Source organism: Hemitrygon akajei, chromosome 13, assembly GCF_048418815.1.
Source record: "Hemitrygon akajei chromosome 13, sHemAka1.3, whole genome shotgun sequence".
Taxonomy (NCBI): domain Eukaryota; kingdom Metazoa; phylum Chordata; class Chondrichthyes; order Myliobatiformes; family Dasyatidae; genus Hemitrygon; species Hemitrygon akajei.
In genome coordinates, this window is record NC_133136.1 from 67228689 (window position 1) to 67244929 (window position 16241).

Here is a 16241-nt window from a genome sequence, read left to right on the forward strand (position 1 = left end):
AATTATTTAATTGGAAGCATATCTTAGAGTACTTTTAAATTTGTCAGTGGATCCATCAGTTGTCGCAAGCTTACTAGAAAGCTTATCAGTAAATTAGAGTGAGAAGCAGAGAGGAGGCTGATGGAAAACTTGTAATAAAAACTCATTTTAAAAAATACTTTTGTTGAGTGTATAACTCCACTTATCCCTCCTAGAGATCATTTTGTCATTTAATTTAACAGAGTGGCACAGTGGTCCTGCTTTTAACATCTTTGGTCACAACAGGAACTCATTAAATCTGAGCAGGTTTCTTATTCCTAACTGAACCAACTCCTCACTGAATTCAATGGTGCATGAAACAATGAATTATTAAACGGATCAGGCAGTAAGGAATCATGAGTGACACATAAAATGCTGGAGGAACTCAGCAGGTCAGGCAGCATCCATGGAAGGGAATACATAGTTGATGCTTCAGGTCACGATTCACCTTCATCCTCATCTCCTTTTGTGAAAATTCATCCCTTATAACTTTATCGTTCTATTAGCTATCTGAAAATCAGCTTTGAGATAATATTTTGTGGTGTTCATCACACCCTTTTTCACACCACTGCAACGTACCCAGAACTATGAGCTGAGTGAATACAAATGGCGGTTTGGGACCTGCTTTCCCATGCAATATCCACACCGACTGCTCCCAACATACCCTCAGTGGCCACTTTATTAGGTAGTTCTCATTATTGTAAACATCTAATAAGCCAATCATGTGTGCGCAACTCAATGCTTTAAAACATGCAAACATGGTCAGGAGGTTCATTTGTTGTTCAGACCCAGCGTCAGAATGGGGAAGGAAAATTACCTGATTGTCTTTGACTGTGGGGTGGTTTGAGTATGAAACTGCTGATACTGTATACCAGGATATTCTGGCACAACTAGATTTACAGAGAATGGTACGAGAAACAAAAAGAAAGCATCCAGGGAGGGGCAGAAATGCATTTTAATGAGAGAGCCAGAGGAGAAAACCAGGCGGAAGCTGACTGGAAGGTGGCGGAAACTCAGACAACTGCGCATTACAGCAGTGGTGTGCAGAAGAGTATCTCTGAATGCACAGCGCGTTGAACGTTAAAGTGGATGGCCTACAGCAGCAGAAGTCCATGGACCTACACTCAATGGCCACTTTATTATGTACAGGAGATATCTAATAAAATGGCCACTGAATGTACTGTATATGCAAGTTAACTATTTTTGTCTTGGCCTACTTAATATAAAAGCAGTGTAGCAGATTCTGCAGGTGTTGCTATTAAGGCAACATGTTAAAAGATCTTAAGTTCATTTGGGTTACTCTTTATTATTCTTCTCTTTGACATTCTAATAATCCAGCTGCTAGTAGGAAGTTTCCTTTGGGAAGCTGATGGTGAATGTATTGGAGAGTATTCATTCTCATTGAAGTCATGAATTAGTTTCTATTAATGGGCTTCGCCAGAAGACTGCATTATTTCTCCTACACTCTCATATCAGAGCATCATTTCTGTGACTTACCTGGTTGTGTGCTCCAGTAACTGCAAATAGCAACGGATATGATTCTAATGTAACATAAATGTTTTGGAAGGGTCCTTCTATTGTTCTTACTGTTGAATATTTAATATTCAGTAATATTGTAGATATATTGTTTGATTGAGCATTCTTTGTTGTTTACATAATTCAATACGGGTTATATGTAGAAATACGTGAATGGCATACGTCGTTATGCCACCATGTCATATGCTTGCGCCTCACTTAAAGTAAAAATGAAACTAAGGCACGCATTCCTGACTCCAAGTTTCATTTCAGTTAACTTTGTTTTGGAGTTACAAAACAAAACACTTAATGGCTTTCAATGTTCTGTTGTAGGTACATCATTAATTTTAATCAGTCACTGAAACTTCTTGAATTTTTCACTTTACAACAGAATGATGCCTCACCCTTCTGTTTCATCTCACAATTTATTGGCAAAATCTTGCTGACGTGAGTCTCTTTCACGCAACATGCCCTGTCATCGTCCACCTAAAAAGGTTTAGATCCTGGGTCGAAATACCTTACACCAGCTACAAGATCTGAGTAATGTTAAGGTTTCTGCTTGTCCACTAAGGAAGACCTACCACCAAAGAACTACTGACAGAAGCTACGGAAACTTACTGACTTTGTCAGCTGTCAATGCTTATTGCTCTTCTGTGTATTTATGAGAAGCATTAAACAAAGTTCATTGGGAATGGGATCCAAGAGGCAGTTCACCAGCGTGAATACCCAGGCTTCTCAGTGTGATTGAGCTCTTCTGTTGGACTACTGAATGGCCAGTGTTGCTGTGTAAATTCATGTAGTCTCTTTTTGACCAAACATGCCCCGAAGTCTCTGACTTCCATTACAATTAGTAAGTGCTGACAATTCTCTTCAGAACACTCTACACTTGCCAGTAAAACCAGCCACCCTAAGTTATTGAATATTGATGGGTCTTGCAAGAATAGCATACATTGTCCATCGCTTATTGTCCTTCAAATGATATCTGTGAGCCACCACTGCCAGGATTTAGGCCCAGTGGCATTAAAGGAACAGTGATAACTTTTTGAAGCTAGGATAGTGCATAATTTGTCAGGGAAATTGCATGTGGTGGTGTCTCCATGTTGTTTCTCCCCTTGTTCTCCAACTTGTTAGAAGACAGGGTTGTCAAGCCCTGGCGAATTGCTGCTTTTCATCTTGTACAGTGGTAGTTTTGTACCTTGTCACTTATGCTGGTAACAAGGTTTAAGGTGGTGAATGGTGTTCTGCCTTACACTAGTGCATTGTCCTAAATATTATTGACCTTGTTCTGATGGAAGCTGAAGCACTATTCATCCATGCTTGTGGATGTCTGCCTTGTAGGTGGTACAGAAACTTTGGAGAGACAGGTTAATTATTTTTCTGCTGTATATAATTAACCTGCTTCTTCCCTGTTCTACAAGAATAGTATTTATATTTCAGCTTTAGTTCTGATCAGGGACGTTCCAACACCCCTACCCCTAGCCTATCCAGATGTTGGGACTCATTAGTGACAAACCTGTCAAAGATCAAGGAGAGATTAGATTCTTGTCTGAGATTATCATTTCCTTGTATTTGTGTGGGGTAAACTTTGTCACTCATTAACAGTCCAAATTTGTGTTGGGCAAGAGATTTGTTTCAGTATCTGACGAGATGAATACCGTGCAGTCACTCTCAACAGCCCCGCATTTAACGTTATGATGGAGCGAAGGTCATTGATGAAACAGTTGAAGTTAAATATGCCTTGAGTTGTTTCAAGGAATCCCTGCTGCAATATCATATTAGGATGCAATGGTAGCGTAGCGGTTACCATAACACTAGCACAGCTCGGGGTTCGGGGTTCAATTCATACACTGTAAAAAAAATATGTTTTTACATTCTTCCCATGTGCACATGGGTTTCTTCCAGATGCTTTGGATGCACCAATTAGTAGATTAATAGGTCAATGCAAATTTTCCTGTGATTGGGGTAGGATTAAATGGTGGGTTGCTGGGTGGTGCAACTCATTGGGTGTGAAGGACCTATTCCCTGACATAAATAATTAATGGCATCAAAATCCACAGCCCATTTTTCTTTAAACTATATTATCATTCCATCCGTTGCAACACTTTTTCCTCTTATCCCCAGTGGCTTCAGTTTGCTTAAAGTTGTTTGGTAACTCTCTTTGTAGAATGGCAAACAGAAGTAATTCTCATGTCAATAATTTTTTCAAAATTTGAGGTGAGACTTGGAGCCTAGTGGTCCAGGCAGGACTCAAATGAACATTGTTGAGCGTCTTATTGATAAATAAGTACTGTAGTATAGCACTGTCAAAAGTGCCTTTGATCAGTGTGGTGATGTAACTGTGATTGGCAGGATGTTTCCTGCTTCATGTAGATAGAAAAACCCTGGGCAATTTTCCATATTGTCAGGTAGATGTCAGTGTTGTAACTGTACTGAAGCTTGGCTCGAGGCACATCTAGTTCTGGAGCACAAGTACTATTTCTATTATGTCAGCTGATATGCACTAATTAAAGTTTTGCTAATGCAAAGCAGCATTATTTTTCTACAAATGTCATACAACTCTGCCAGCACCGCAGCTTCTCTCTGACTAAGAAATATCAATATGTGTTGTAACCTTTCCTTAAAGTTGGATATGTCAAGAAACAAAAGTTCATTTTTCAATGGCTAATTTTACTCATTTAAATATCAAGTAAAATTGCTTAAACTATTCTCAAAATTGTTTTTAACAAATTTTGTGTCCTCCTTTGGTCTTTATCTCTACAACACCTCTTTTCATTCAGTGCAGCAAATGTTTATGGAAATTTTCAGTATGATTTAAGTATGTAAATTGCATTTTCAGAACCAAATATATTATTCATTTATTTTTGCATGTTTCACATGGATTTTAAGTACTGTATGTAATTCTATAAAAGATTGTAATAATGTGCGATACAAACCCCAAACCACAAATCGCAATGAGTTTCATAAATCGTAAAGCCCTGGAGTGCAAAGGCATTTCGTGTGTGCAAGTAAGCTGCTGAATGAATTCACTGAAAGTGGAATTGCATGAAAGTTTTGTTTGTTAAAGGGGAAAGTGGAAATTAACTCCCTGCAGAATTCTGTAAGCAGAATCTTCCATGCCATAAAATGCTTATAATCTCATTAAAATGAGTCCAGCTGCAAGAAAATACACAATTTTGCCAACCCTGTTAACTTGTGTGGGTAAGGGCTGCACTCCATATTGAGTTGTGCTCATGAAGGTGCAGTGTAATATGATAGTAGGAAGAGGCCACTGTAGTAATCGGCATTGTAATATGTAGCTACTCAATCCTGTCGTTTTGAGTCCATGTGATGTATTGCCTTCGCGTTAGCTTCCTACCTGTGCTTAACCCTTGTGATCTCTTGTCCCCAGATGTACAAGATTTAAAAGAACGACTGGAAAAGTACAGAATGTTAATAAAAACATTACCACGTGTCAACCGGATTACTCTTGGTGCTCTGATTGGTCACCTCTACAGGTGTGTGAAATTGGTACTTCTAGAATTTTCAGCAGAAACAGTATCTGCTGTTATTATCCATACTGATGTTCAGACGTGTCAACAAGGAATATACGTGGAGAAGAGCTGTTCATTTGAAAAATAGGCATAATTTTGAATGTACTTTCTAATAAGATCATGTAATGGTCATCAAGTAACATCAGATCAGTAATTTATGCAGTTCACATACTAGGTCTAATTCTTTGAAAGATAATCTGTAAAATCTGAGAACTTGGCCATTTTATTTAATTTACTTAGTTTTCACTCATTTCTAATATCGCTGGTTGAGTCACTGCAACTCATCAAATCCCATTTCTTCAGAGAATGCTCAAACAAGGCAGAAAGAAAAAAATATTCTGTACAGATGAGTGTCCAGGAATGAAAAATATCCATGGAGAAGCTTCCTAGTAGTACCCAAAATGACATTTCTGCAGTGTTGCACTGCCTGATCTATATGCATGTGAAAAGGCCCGAGTCATTAGATTATCATCACAATAATACACTCTTTAGCTGAGGAATCCATTCTTGACCAAGGTGCCTTCTTGTGCAGGCCCCATTTGCCATGTATCCCTCTAAATCTCTCCTATCCACGAACCTCTCCAAATGTATCTTTGTGAAAAATGTTGCGTGTCAGTTTCCCCTTTAAATGTTTCCCCTCTGAACTTAAACTTACGCCCTTTAGTGATAGATTCTCCTACCCTAGAAAAAAAGTTTTTAAAAAAAGATAATCCACCTTACCTACTGTTTGTCCCCCATGATTTTATAAGGTCCCCCTTCAGCCTCCTCCTCTCCAGGTCAAATAGTCCCAGCCCATCCAGTCTCTCCCTATAATTCAACCCTCCCACCCCAATCCCAGGAACATTCTTGAGAATCTTTTCTGCATGCTCTCAAGCTTAATCATATCCTTTCATAATGTGGTGACCAGAACTGATAATATTCCAGGCGCTCTTTTGCTATCGCCCTGTACAGATGTAATATAACATCCCAACTATTGTACTTAATGCCCTGTCCAATGATGATGAGTGTGACATGCGGCTAATCTACTAGTGTCACCACTTTCAAGAACCTATCTACTTGTATCCTTGCTGTCTTTGTTCTATAACATGCACCCTGTTATTTACCTGTTCTTCAACTTGCCTAGGTGCATCACTTTGCACTTGTCTGAGTTAAATTCCATCTGCTGTCCTTTTGCCTACTTTCCCAATAGATCTCGAACCTCAGATGACATTCTTCATCACATCACCAATTTGGATGTTATCCACATATGCATTAATGTACTAATCATGCCACCTACGTTCTCAGCCAGCTATTACAAACCTGAGCAATACTTTACATTGCTGGAGGAGTTCAGCAGGTCAGGCAGCATCTATAGAAATTAATAAACAGTCAAAGTTTTGGACTGAGATCCTTCTTCAGGATGGGAAAGGAAGGGGAAAAGATGCTAGAATAAAAAGGTGGGGGTGAGGGAAAGGATTTGATCCTGTCCTTAAAAGAAAAAATCCGTTTGTGGAGTTCTAGCTGAAGCACCTGCAGAGCAGCTCAGCATGGAATACTCTACAGAATTCAGTAGTGGGAGGGCATCCGTCTTAACAACTTGCTCTTTTGTTTATACTTTTATTTTTTCAAATTGGACCCTGATTTTAAATATTTGAGAATTTTGTTGAATTTCACTTTCTCTGATTGTGTTTCTAGGACTGTGATTTCTAATTCAGAAATATTACTCATTTCTGCCCCCGAGGAATAGTACACCAAATGTTTTCAATTAACTGAGCTGCAATTTCACATTTCCTAATTTGCTCTCACTCTTCACTAGGTTGTTTCTTTGACATATTTGCTAGTTTTGTAACACTTTAGGGATATTCTCAAACTAATTTACACTTTTCCAAAATGCCATATTTTTATTTGGTAATGAATGATTCATTTTCTTCAAATGCAAAACGAATTGCACCTCTGATAAAGTCAGTCATTTAATACATTGCACAGAATTATTGTTCTTTGACAGGGATGAAGGGTGGCCTTTTAAGTCATTATGTAATTGTCCTGGAAATATTAGTATTTGTTACAGTACATTAATTCATTATTCTGGAGGCAATGTGTTTAGTGGGTAGTTTTCCAGTAATATATTGAATGAGTCATTGTTCTTGAGTTGACATGCCCTCAGTTACATCTTTTCCCATCTTCTCTAAGTTATTACTTTGCTACTACAGTCATTCAGTGAGCACTGATAGAGCAGGCATGGCTAAAGATATATGTTGACATTTCAAAATTCCTCTCCCCAGTCATTGCTCATTGATGCAGTCCCTGTGGGCTGTGTGGCCCAGAGAAGGGAAGTGGTGGTAATCATCAAGGAGATCATTTAATAATCTATCTGGAGTCTTTGTTTTTAAATTTGTTTCTTCAACTATTTTCCAATCCCATGTTTCCTCCTCCAACCAAGTTTCAAGAGGAATCCAGGCCACACTTTATATCCTTGCTTCCTCTAGAAGTGCCTAACTAAGTTCTTCACCACCCTGATTATTTGAAAGTGGTGACTCAGGTAGGTAGATTAGTGAAGAAGGTACTTAGCATGTTTGTCTTCACAATTGAAGGCACTGAGAATGAGAGTTGGGACGTCGTGTCACAGCTGTACAAGAACTTGGTGAGACTGCACTTGGGTGCTATTCTGGTCCACCAGCTATAAGAAGGATGTCTTTAAGATGAAAAGGTACAGTAACATTTCACAAAGATGTTACTGGTACCTGAATTATAAGGAGAGGAAGCTTTTTTTCCTGGAGCCTAGGAGGCTGAGAGGTATATGGAGCCATGAAGGACATAGGTAAGGTGAATAGTCCAAGGCATTGGGTAGGGTGAGAAGGAAAAGATTTATAGAGAACTGATGGGCAACAAAGTGTGCTGACCGAGTTGCCAGAGGAAATGATTGAGGTGGGTGCAATTATAATGCTGAGAAGACATTTGGACAGGTACGTGGATTGGAGAGGTTGAGAGGGATAGGGACAAATGAGGCAAAAAGGAAGCAACTTCAACTGCAAGAGTAACGTCTGTGCTATATAAGTCCTGAAGGTGCTTGTATTCTGACACTGACTGTAAAAGAAATTCATAATCTTTAGTCTAACCAAATCTTTTTTTTGTGTCCTTATTTCTTAAATTCATTGTATCTATTATGTGGCATATAATCTGTTTCATTGCAGTTTGTAACTGATCAAGTATCATTTGAAATATCCCATTTTACTCTTAGGTTATTTTAAATTCCTTGTGTTATTATGCTTCTAATTTATATTTCCTGAAGAGTTTTATTTACTTGCATGCCATGTGAATAACTGATAAATTATGTAAAAGTGATTACCATCTGTATTCTAGTGGAACAGAATTTCCTTTTGCCCTTATCTCTGGGTAGATGTAGTTACCAAAATAGAGAGGTTAACGTGAATTAGTGTAGCATATCTGACACTGCATGTACTCAAACTGTGGAAGTAACCAATAATGTTGTGGTCACTTAATTAATATTCTCAATTCTGATTTTGGGAAAATTAGTACCCAATTTCTTTCATTGATACAAATAAGAGACTTACCTTATGGGAAAAAGAAAAATGTGAAAATGCTTCTGTGCAGATAAGGTAACTATATTTTTATATGGACGAAAGGTGATTGAGACAACCAATATTTTTTGTTGGAGCTAACTACTGTCTCTCTGTTAGCTAGCATGGAATTTTATTTTGCATAATTAAAATTCACAATCAATTATCACAAACAAAATATAAATTCATCTTTTAGTAATGAATGTGTGAAAGCAGTTTCATTCTTTGCCTTTGTGCTCCTTTGTCAGGTGTACAATGCTGAGTGAAGTCCCAATAAATAGTAATTACAGGTTTAAAAAGCTGTATACTGATTACCCAACTGCTAAATTATTACAAGCTCTAGCAATTCCAGAATAAAAGAATTGGGAACCTTCATCTCACAGCACTGGAACTCGGGTGTGCCACAGTACTTAGCTACACAATCCTGCCTGCGCCTTTTGGGAATGAGAGAAAAATAAGTTGTAGCCATCTGTGTATCTGTCCTTCCCTTTCTTGGGGAAAAGTGCCTTTTGTCAGATGTGTCAAAGGAGACTGGCATGTTGCAAGGGACTTGGGAAAGGAAAATGAAGCAAGGTAATAATGAAAGTCTGCAAAACAACATTTAGGTTCAAACTGTTGGTGTAGTGCAGAGTACTGGATGCAGCAATGTCTGTGAAAGCAGCCAACAAATGCAGCCAGCACTCTGGAGTGCTGCTTTCCTGAGCTGTTCCATTATTGTTAGCAGCCCGACAATGTGGAATATTGCCCAAGTGTGTCCTGTTCACAAGCTGAAGGGCAATTCAGTTTGGCTGATTAAAACCCCATCAATCTACCATCAGTCATCATCAAAGTGGTAGAAAGGCTCACTGTCTAAGCTATCTAGCTCACCAATAATCGCATGATGGATGGTTTGGGTTTCACCGGGACCACAGCTGGCTCCAGATCTTGTCAAAGACTTGAGATCTTCTGAGTCCAAATATGCAGAGCTACATTGCAGAGGTGAGAGTGTGCCCTTCAAATCAGAATCAGTTTTATTATCGCTCACTTTGATGATGTGAAATCTGTTGTTTTGCATCAGTGCAGATGCATAAAATGACAATAAATCACAAAAAACAAATACTGCAAAAATTGAATAATGGGGTATTGTCAATGGGTACACAGCCATTCAGAAATCTGATGGTGTAGGGGAAGAAGCCCATCCTGTTTCTGAGTCCTTGAGTGTAAATCTTCAGACTCCTTTATTTCCTCCCTGATGAGAAGAGGCCGTATCCTGGATGCTGAGGATAGATGGCACTTTCTTGATGCACTACCTTTTGAGCACTTCCTCTACAGAGTATTTGTAACTCTAAAAAACCTGGTTAAACTGTAGCTGTAGGGCTTCAAGGTGTAAATCAATGTTTCAATCATGTGTTACATAAAGGAAGAATGTTGAATTTGCAATAATCACAGCCCACAACGCCACTGTAGGTGACCCTCTGTGCCCATGGTCCATCATCATTATCTGCTTCATTAATGTCTGAAAGTTCAGAAGTGAGAATCTTTGCTGGTGTTTGCAAAACGTTAAATTCCATTTGCAAATCTAAAACAAATGAAGCTTTCTGTGTCTGCATACTGCCAGACTCAAACCATGAACTAATAAGGAATTATATTAATTTCCCATTCAAACTTTTTTTATACAACATTGTTGTGAAATAATTGGATTCCCTCACACTGCTCGGATGGAAAGTGCTTTGCTGCTGAATTCAAATTGACTAGGAAGTGATACTAATATTGTATTATAGAATTGCTATTTTTAATAAATTTTCTTTTTTTTCTTTTGACTTAATTCCATATTACTGGTAACAAATTAAAGGGGGGAATGGTCTTCATTTGAACTTTTACATGCACTACAGCACTGTCACAAAGCTGCTGTATGACAGTGTTCTTCATCTGCGTCAAACAGCATAGAGACTTCGAGCTTGAGCTTTAGGATCCACTACCGTCTCTATAGGGATGAAAATTGAGGTAAAGTGTGGGGGATCAAGCATGCAGGAGTTAGGTTTAGGTAAATACCCAGCTCAATTTTAATTTTCCACTAGCCACGTTAGTGCTGTGCATATGTGTGGGCAAGTAGATGGAGAGGTGGTAGTTAGTGTCCAAAATAGTGATCTACTTCCCATTGAACTCTGTCTACTACTATCACCCCATTCCTGCCAGTCTCCTGATTTTGCCATGTACCCAATCGTGTGGAAGTCAATTCATTTTTTATTACACAAGGCTGTACAACAAAGGACGTGGGGGTGGTGGTGGTGGTGGTGGTGGTGGTGGTGGTGGTGGTGGTGGTGTGTGTGTGTGTGTGTGTGTGTGTGTGTGTGTGTGTGTGTGTGTGTGTGTGTGTGTGTGTGTGTGTGTGTGTGTGTGTGTGTGTGTGTGTGTGTGTGTGTGTGTGTGTGTGTATTTTTAGTGAGCGTGCATGTCAGCTAATTGTTCTGATGTTAGCTGCACTCTTAACATCAGGAAGTATAAATAATGCATTGAATTTTTCTGGTTCCAAATGATTCATTCAGATAAACCCTTATAATTACTGTCAGTTTCTCCAGAATAGCAAAGGGGTACCAATTCACTCCACCCTTTGTGTTGAATTGTTAATCAACTTACAAAGAATTTCACATAAGTAGTTATTTTTTACTGATATGATCTGTTCACTGCAAACAAAAAATATTGTAATGTGGCAGCAGGGAATGGATAAAACGGAGGGCTGGCATAATCTATTCCTTGAAACTGAAGTTAAATTCATCTATCACTGTTGGGAGATCTCTTTTTGCTCAATTAGCATGAAAGGTCCTAAGCGATGTTAATATTGATTTGCTTAACTGTTAACCAAATATTAATTTGGGACTGTAATCTCTTGGAGATTTCTTCAACAGCTGATGTGGGAAATATATTCATTTTGCTGCAGTGGAATGCAATCTAGATATGGTGGTTTTTGTGGCCAGTGCTTAGGAAGCTGCTTAGGTATTTCATTCATGAATTTCTTGACTTCCAGCTATACCTGGAGGTATAGCTGATGCTGAGACTGAGTATAAAAGGGAAACAATTTCCATTTCCCAACTGTGATGTCATTCACATCAAATATATAAAGTCTGATAAAACTTGCAGGATGTGGAATAATCATAGTGCGGACATATGTATGTTTCCTTTATGTATGTTTTGCTGAAGATAGAGGGCACTGTTACACACTTTTTTGCACAGCTTTCAAGCATTCTTCTGAGAGAAAATAAGGCTGACCTTAAGTACTTTTAAGTTTTTTTCCAGTTATCTTCATTCTTTTTCTGTGCATTATATTGTGCAAGCAAATATGTTCAGGCCTCAGATACTGCATTAAGAGTGCATAGAACTGTGAATTGTCCAGAACTCTAGAAAATGGATGAGTTACCAAGATATATGTAATAATCATATCAATTTACATTTTGCAGAAACTACATTTATTATTTCTAAAATTATTGTTGAATATCCACCCATTTAAAAATCTGTAATAGACTTCTGTTTTGAAAGCTACAACTCATCTGAGTATTTTCATGTTGGTGGAATTGAAAGTTTAATTTAGTCCATTTTTATTAAAGCTCTTTTCAGTTGTACAGAAATCACAATTAATCAGTAAAGTGATTATTTATATGTGAAATAGGCGGAAGATAACTCCAACAATGTTGTTTTTAACTATAAACTCTAGAATTGATGAACAGTGTCATTTTACCATTCAGTTTACTGCTGTTCACAGATTAGAATTCATCAGATATTTGGTTGACAAATTAAGAAATCATTTATATTTAGAGGTTAGATCAAGCCAAAGGGGCTTAAAATGAAAACCACTTCAGCACCACAGCAACTTAATCCACCAGTCTCATTTGTTACTGGTGAGCTGCAGATTTTTTTTTTCACGTCTGTTTATGGGAGTCAGTCATGAGGAGGTGGCAGGATGAGGCAAGGAAGGGATGCAAAATGAAATTGTGCATCTTATTACCAGCAGCCTTCCCTTCATGGCCTGGAAGCCTAAAGTATTCCCGTCATTCAGGTGAGGGAGGTGAGCCCCTTACATTGGACCTTTAAGTAAGCTTTCTGCCTTAGCAGATACTGTTCCTTTCTACACTTCCTCACTGCACGTCTTTTAAAAGTCTCAGTCCAGGTATGTATTTAGACGTTTCAGCAGCTAAAGGAACACCTTTTAGCTACTGGGTAATATCAGTGGTTGAGGAGAGGTCGCACTGCTGTGAAAAAAAATTTGAAAAGGCTTTTTCAGCTTCCAGCCGCATTCTAGAGCTTCTCTTGGTTATTAGAGTCTTGCTGCTCGACATAACTTATTTTCTTTTCCCTGAGGTCCACAGGGACAAAAGGACCAGAATATTTAGTTTCTCTGACAACCCAAGGCTGTTGCATATTGCTGTAGTAGCAATTGTAATGATGTTCAGTTCCTCCATCCTGCTTGTTGTAATTTACCCGAGGTTACATTCACTAGGTTAGTGAAGTCCAGTGTGTCCCACGTTTTGTTATTCTCTTTCTACTTAAACCCAGTCTGCCAAAACAGCCACGATGAAACAAATTCAAGTCTAACCAAATTATATAACCCACACGATGTGAATAATTTTAACTGAATTTCTAGCCCTCATTATAAAACACTTCACCAGAAGAGAACTGGGGAATTTAATAGGGAGTAGTCTGTAACCTATTGTAATCGAAATGTGTTTCTCTCGTGTCCTGGTCTTTTTACAAACTCCTTTGAGCAGGACACAGACGCAAGGCAGGAAAGTCTGTTGTGAAAGCAAAGGTGGAATTATTTCCAGTGACATTGGAATCTGACTGTAACAATGAAGTTCCTCTCCCCCCCCCCCCACCTCAAGTTGTGAATGTTTGACTTGGCGTCAGTGCATTCATACAAACAAGCATGTGAGAGACCATGCAATGGGTTTGGTGGTTGCTACAGGTCTCCAGGCATTTTTTGCTGTGTGGAACTTGGTTCCTGGCAATTTCAATGAATCTGGGAGAGATATTTGGTTGAGTTAAAAGCTCTATTGCCCCTGGCTGACCTCTGATTGTATTTAAATATATTGCCCCAGAAGTTTCATTTCTGATTTGCAAACTGCTCAAGTTTCAGGGTAGAAGCCTTTCTCCATACATTCCATCTGCTCACCACCCCCTCACTCCTCTACTGGTTCCCCTCCCCAGTAATTCTCATGTACCTTCCCCACCTCCCTTATTTGATGTCATACTCCACTTCCCTCTCCTATCATATTCCATTATCTTCAGTCCTTTGTCATTTCCACCTATCAGCTCCCAGCTTCTTGCACTATTCCCACTTTCCCCTTTACCCCATCTGGCCAGTCCCCTTCAATTGGATATACCTACAGTATTGCTTACTAGTTCATGCTTAACCCTTTCTTCTACCTTTTTACCTTGGCTATCTCCCCTCTGTCTTTGAGATCTGATGAAGATCTCGATCCAAAACATTGAATGTCTACTTCACTCCATATAACCCACCCAAATCACTGAATACCTCCAGTCTTTTGTGTGTTGCTCCATATTCCAGCATCTGCAGCCTCTTCTTTCATAAATACTCTTGCCTGAGACCTCCATCTAAAAGCATTGCTCTTCCATTTACTGGGCACAAATCCAAGGGTGTTATGGGTTTTTGGGGTACCACACTGATCATCCTGCATTTAAAAATAGGCTGGTGTAACATGTTATCTAACTGTACAATAGCAGTGTGTTAGAAATGTGGGTCATGTCCAAAGAAAAATGTCTAGAGTTGCTTAGCACTTTAGTACAAGAGAATGTCAAATATCAAACTTACAAAATTAATGAAAATAGTGAAAAGAAAACTGTCAATATTTACAAAAAGATATCCCCCAGGAAAACACAGTAATAGCTCTGTACTAATTCTTGTCCAGTGTGAATTCCTGGCAGCCCCTATCCCTCCTACTGAGGGTGAACAGCTCCTTTTGTATTAAGCACGAGGACAGACCATCTTTAATGACCACAAATTTAACTTAAGATAACACATCAATTAGAATGTGATGCACCCCACAATGTAGTTACAAGCATATTACAAAATAAACAAAAGTGTCTACCTGAAATACAGTGTAAAACAGCACATACACATTTACACATCCCCATTACTAAAGAAATGAAATATTTTGCCATGTATGCGGGGAAAGGCACCATAAAGTCAACCCGAGTGCATCAGCTTAGTTTAAGACCCGGTGGATGCCACAGGACTGCCGGGAGACAACAGTGTGAAACAGCAGAATGCTGAACACAATTGCATATTTATAGTTAAGTACAAATAAAGAATGAAATTAAGGTTCCCCATCAGCCAGGACATGCTCTCTTCTCATTGCTACTGTCAAGGATGAGGTACAGAATCCTGAAGACCCACACTCAACACTTTAGGAACAGCTTCTTCTCCTCAGCCATCAGGTTTCTGAATAGAAAATAAATCCATGAACACTACCTCACTATTTTTACTCTCTTCTCTTCTTTCACTATTTATTTATTTTTATATATACATTATAGTTTATAGTTATGTATGGCAATGTACTTCTGCCACAAAACAATAAATTTCATGACATATGCCAGTGATATTAACCCTGATTCTGATTGATTCCTTCCCTTCCTGCAGGGTGCAGAAATGTTCAGAAATGAACCAGATGAACACACACAGTTTATCCCAAGTGTTTTCACCCTACTTATTCCAAACAGAAGGCCAAACTAAACAGGAAGTGAATGTTATAGAGGATCTTATCAATTTATATGTTCAACTCTTTGGTGTAAGTATATACAATTTATTCTAAAACGTAAGAAGATTCTCATTAGTGTAACATACTATTGCTCCAAATAATATCTGTAATATTTCTTGATTAAAACAAATCAATTAGGAAAAACATGTACCTTGGATTTAAGTCAACTGGAGAATGATAAATCTATGATTTTACTTGCTTTGCCAGATCAAGTGGTCTATTTTAAATATTTGTAACTGAATTTGTGATCCCAAAGCAGTTATTGCATAGGCAGGTAATGTTGCAGAATTGTGGATAAAATCAAGACATAAAATAGACATTTTAATGAATTGATAGCTTTGCATTTTCTTGAGAGAAGCCTCTCAATATCACCCAAGCTACGTAACCTGATTTTTAATGCCACAGTATTCCTCCACTCCCGTCTTCATTGTTTAAAACAAGAGTCTGAAAATCGGAAAATTATAAGCTGAATAAATTTCCTTTTTTGTCTGAACTGTAAGATCGTCTATGGGGGTTACAACAAAAATACTACAACAGCTTTCTAATAAATTGTACCTTTAACACAGGAAATGTCCAACTTGCTTACAGAGGCAATAATTAAAATAGCTACTGAGCCAATGAAAGAAGATTAGACTGACCATGAAACTTCTTTTAGGGTTAAAAGAGAGAACTAGAAAGGTTAAAGAAGCTCCAAGGTGTGGAATTCAGTTGTCAATATAAACGGAGGACATTAATGTTAAATATTTAATTAAGGAGTAGTAGCGATATCTGAAAATGCTTGTCCAAAATTGGTTAACTTGTGCTGATGTAGTATTGTATCATCTAATTACATTACATGATTTAATCATGGTAGAATTCACCTATATAATCAT

At 38.3% G+C, this 16241-nt stretch overlaps 1 protein-coding gene across 5 annotated transcripts in view; it reads left to right on the top strand.

The window, feature by feature from the left end:
- The window catches only part of arap2 (ArfGAP with RhoGAP domain, ankyrin repeat and PH domain 2), a 420641-nt gene that overhangs the window by 314031 nt on the left and 90369 nt on the right, over positions 1-16241 (top strand). For all 5 annotated transcript variants that reach the window (XM_073064859.1, XM_073064858.1, XM_073064860.1 and 2 more), the window contains 2 exons: positions 4922-5027; positions 15252-15399. In XM_073064859.1, coding sequence (XP_072920960.1) covers positions 4922-5027; positions 15252-15399 — 254 coding nt within the window. The remainder of the gene's footprint in view (positions 1-4921; positions 5028-15251; positions 15400-16241) is intronic.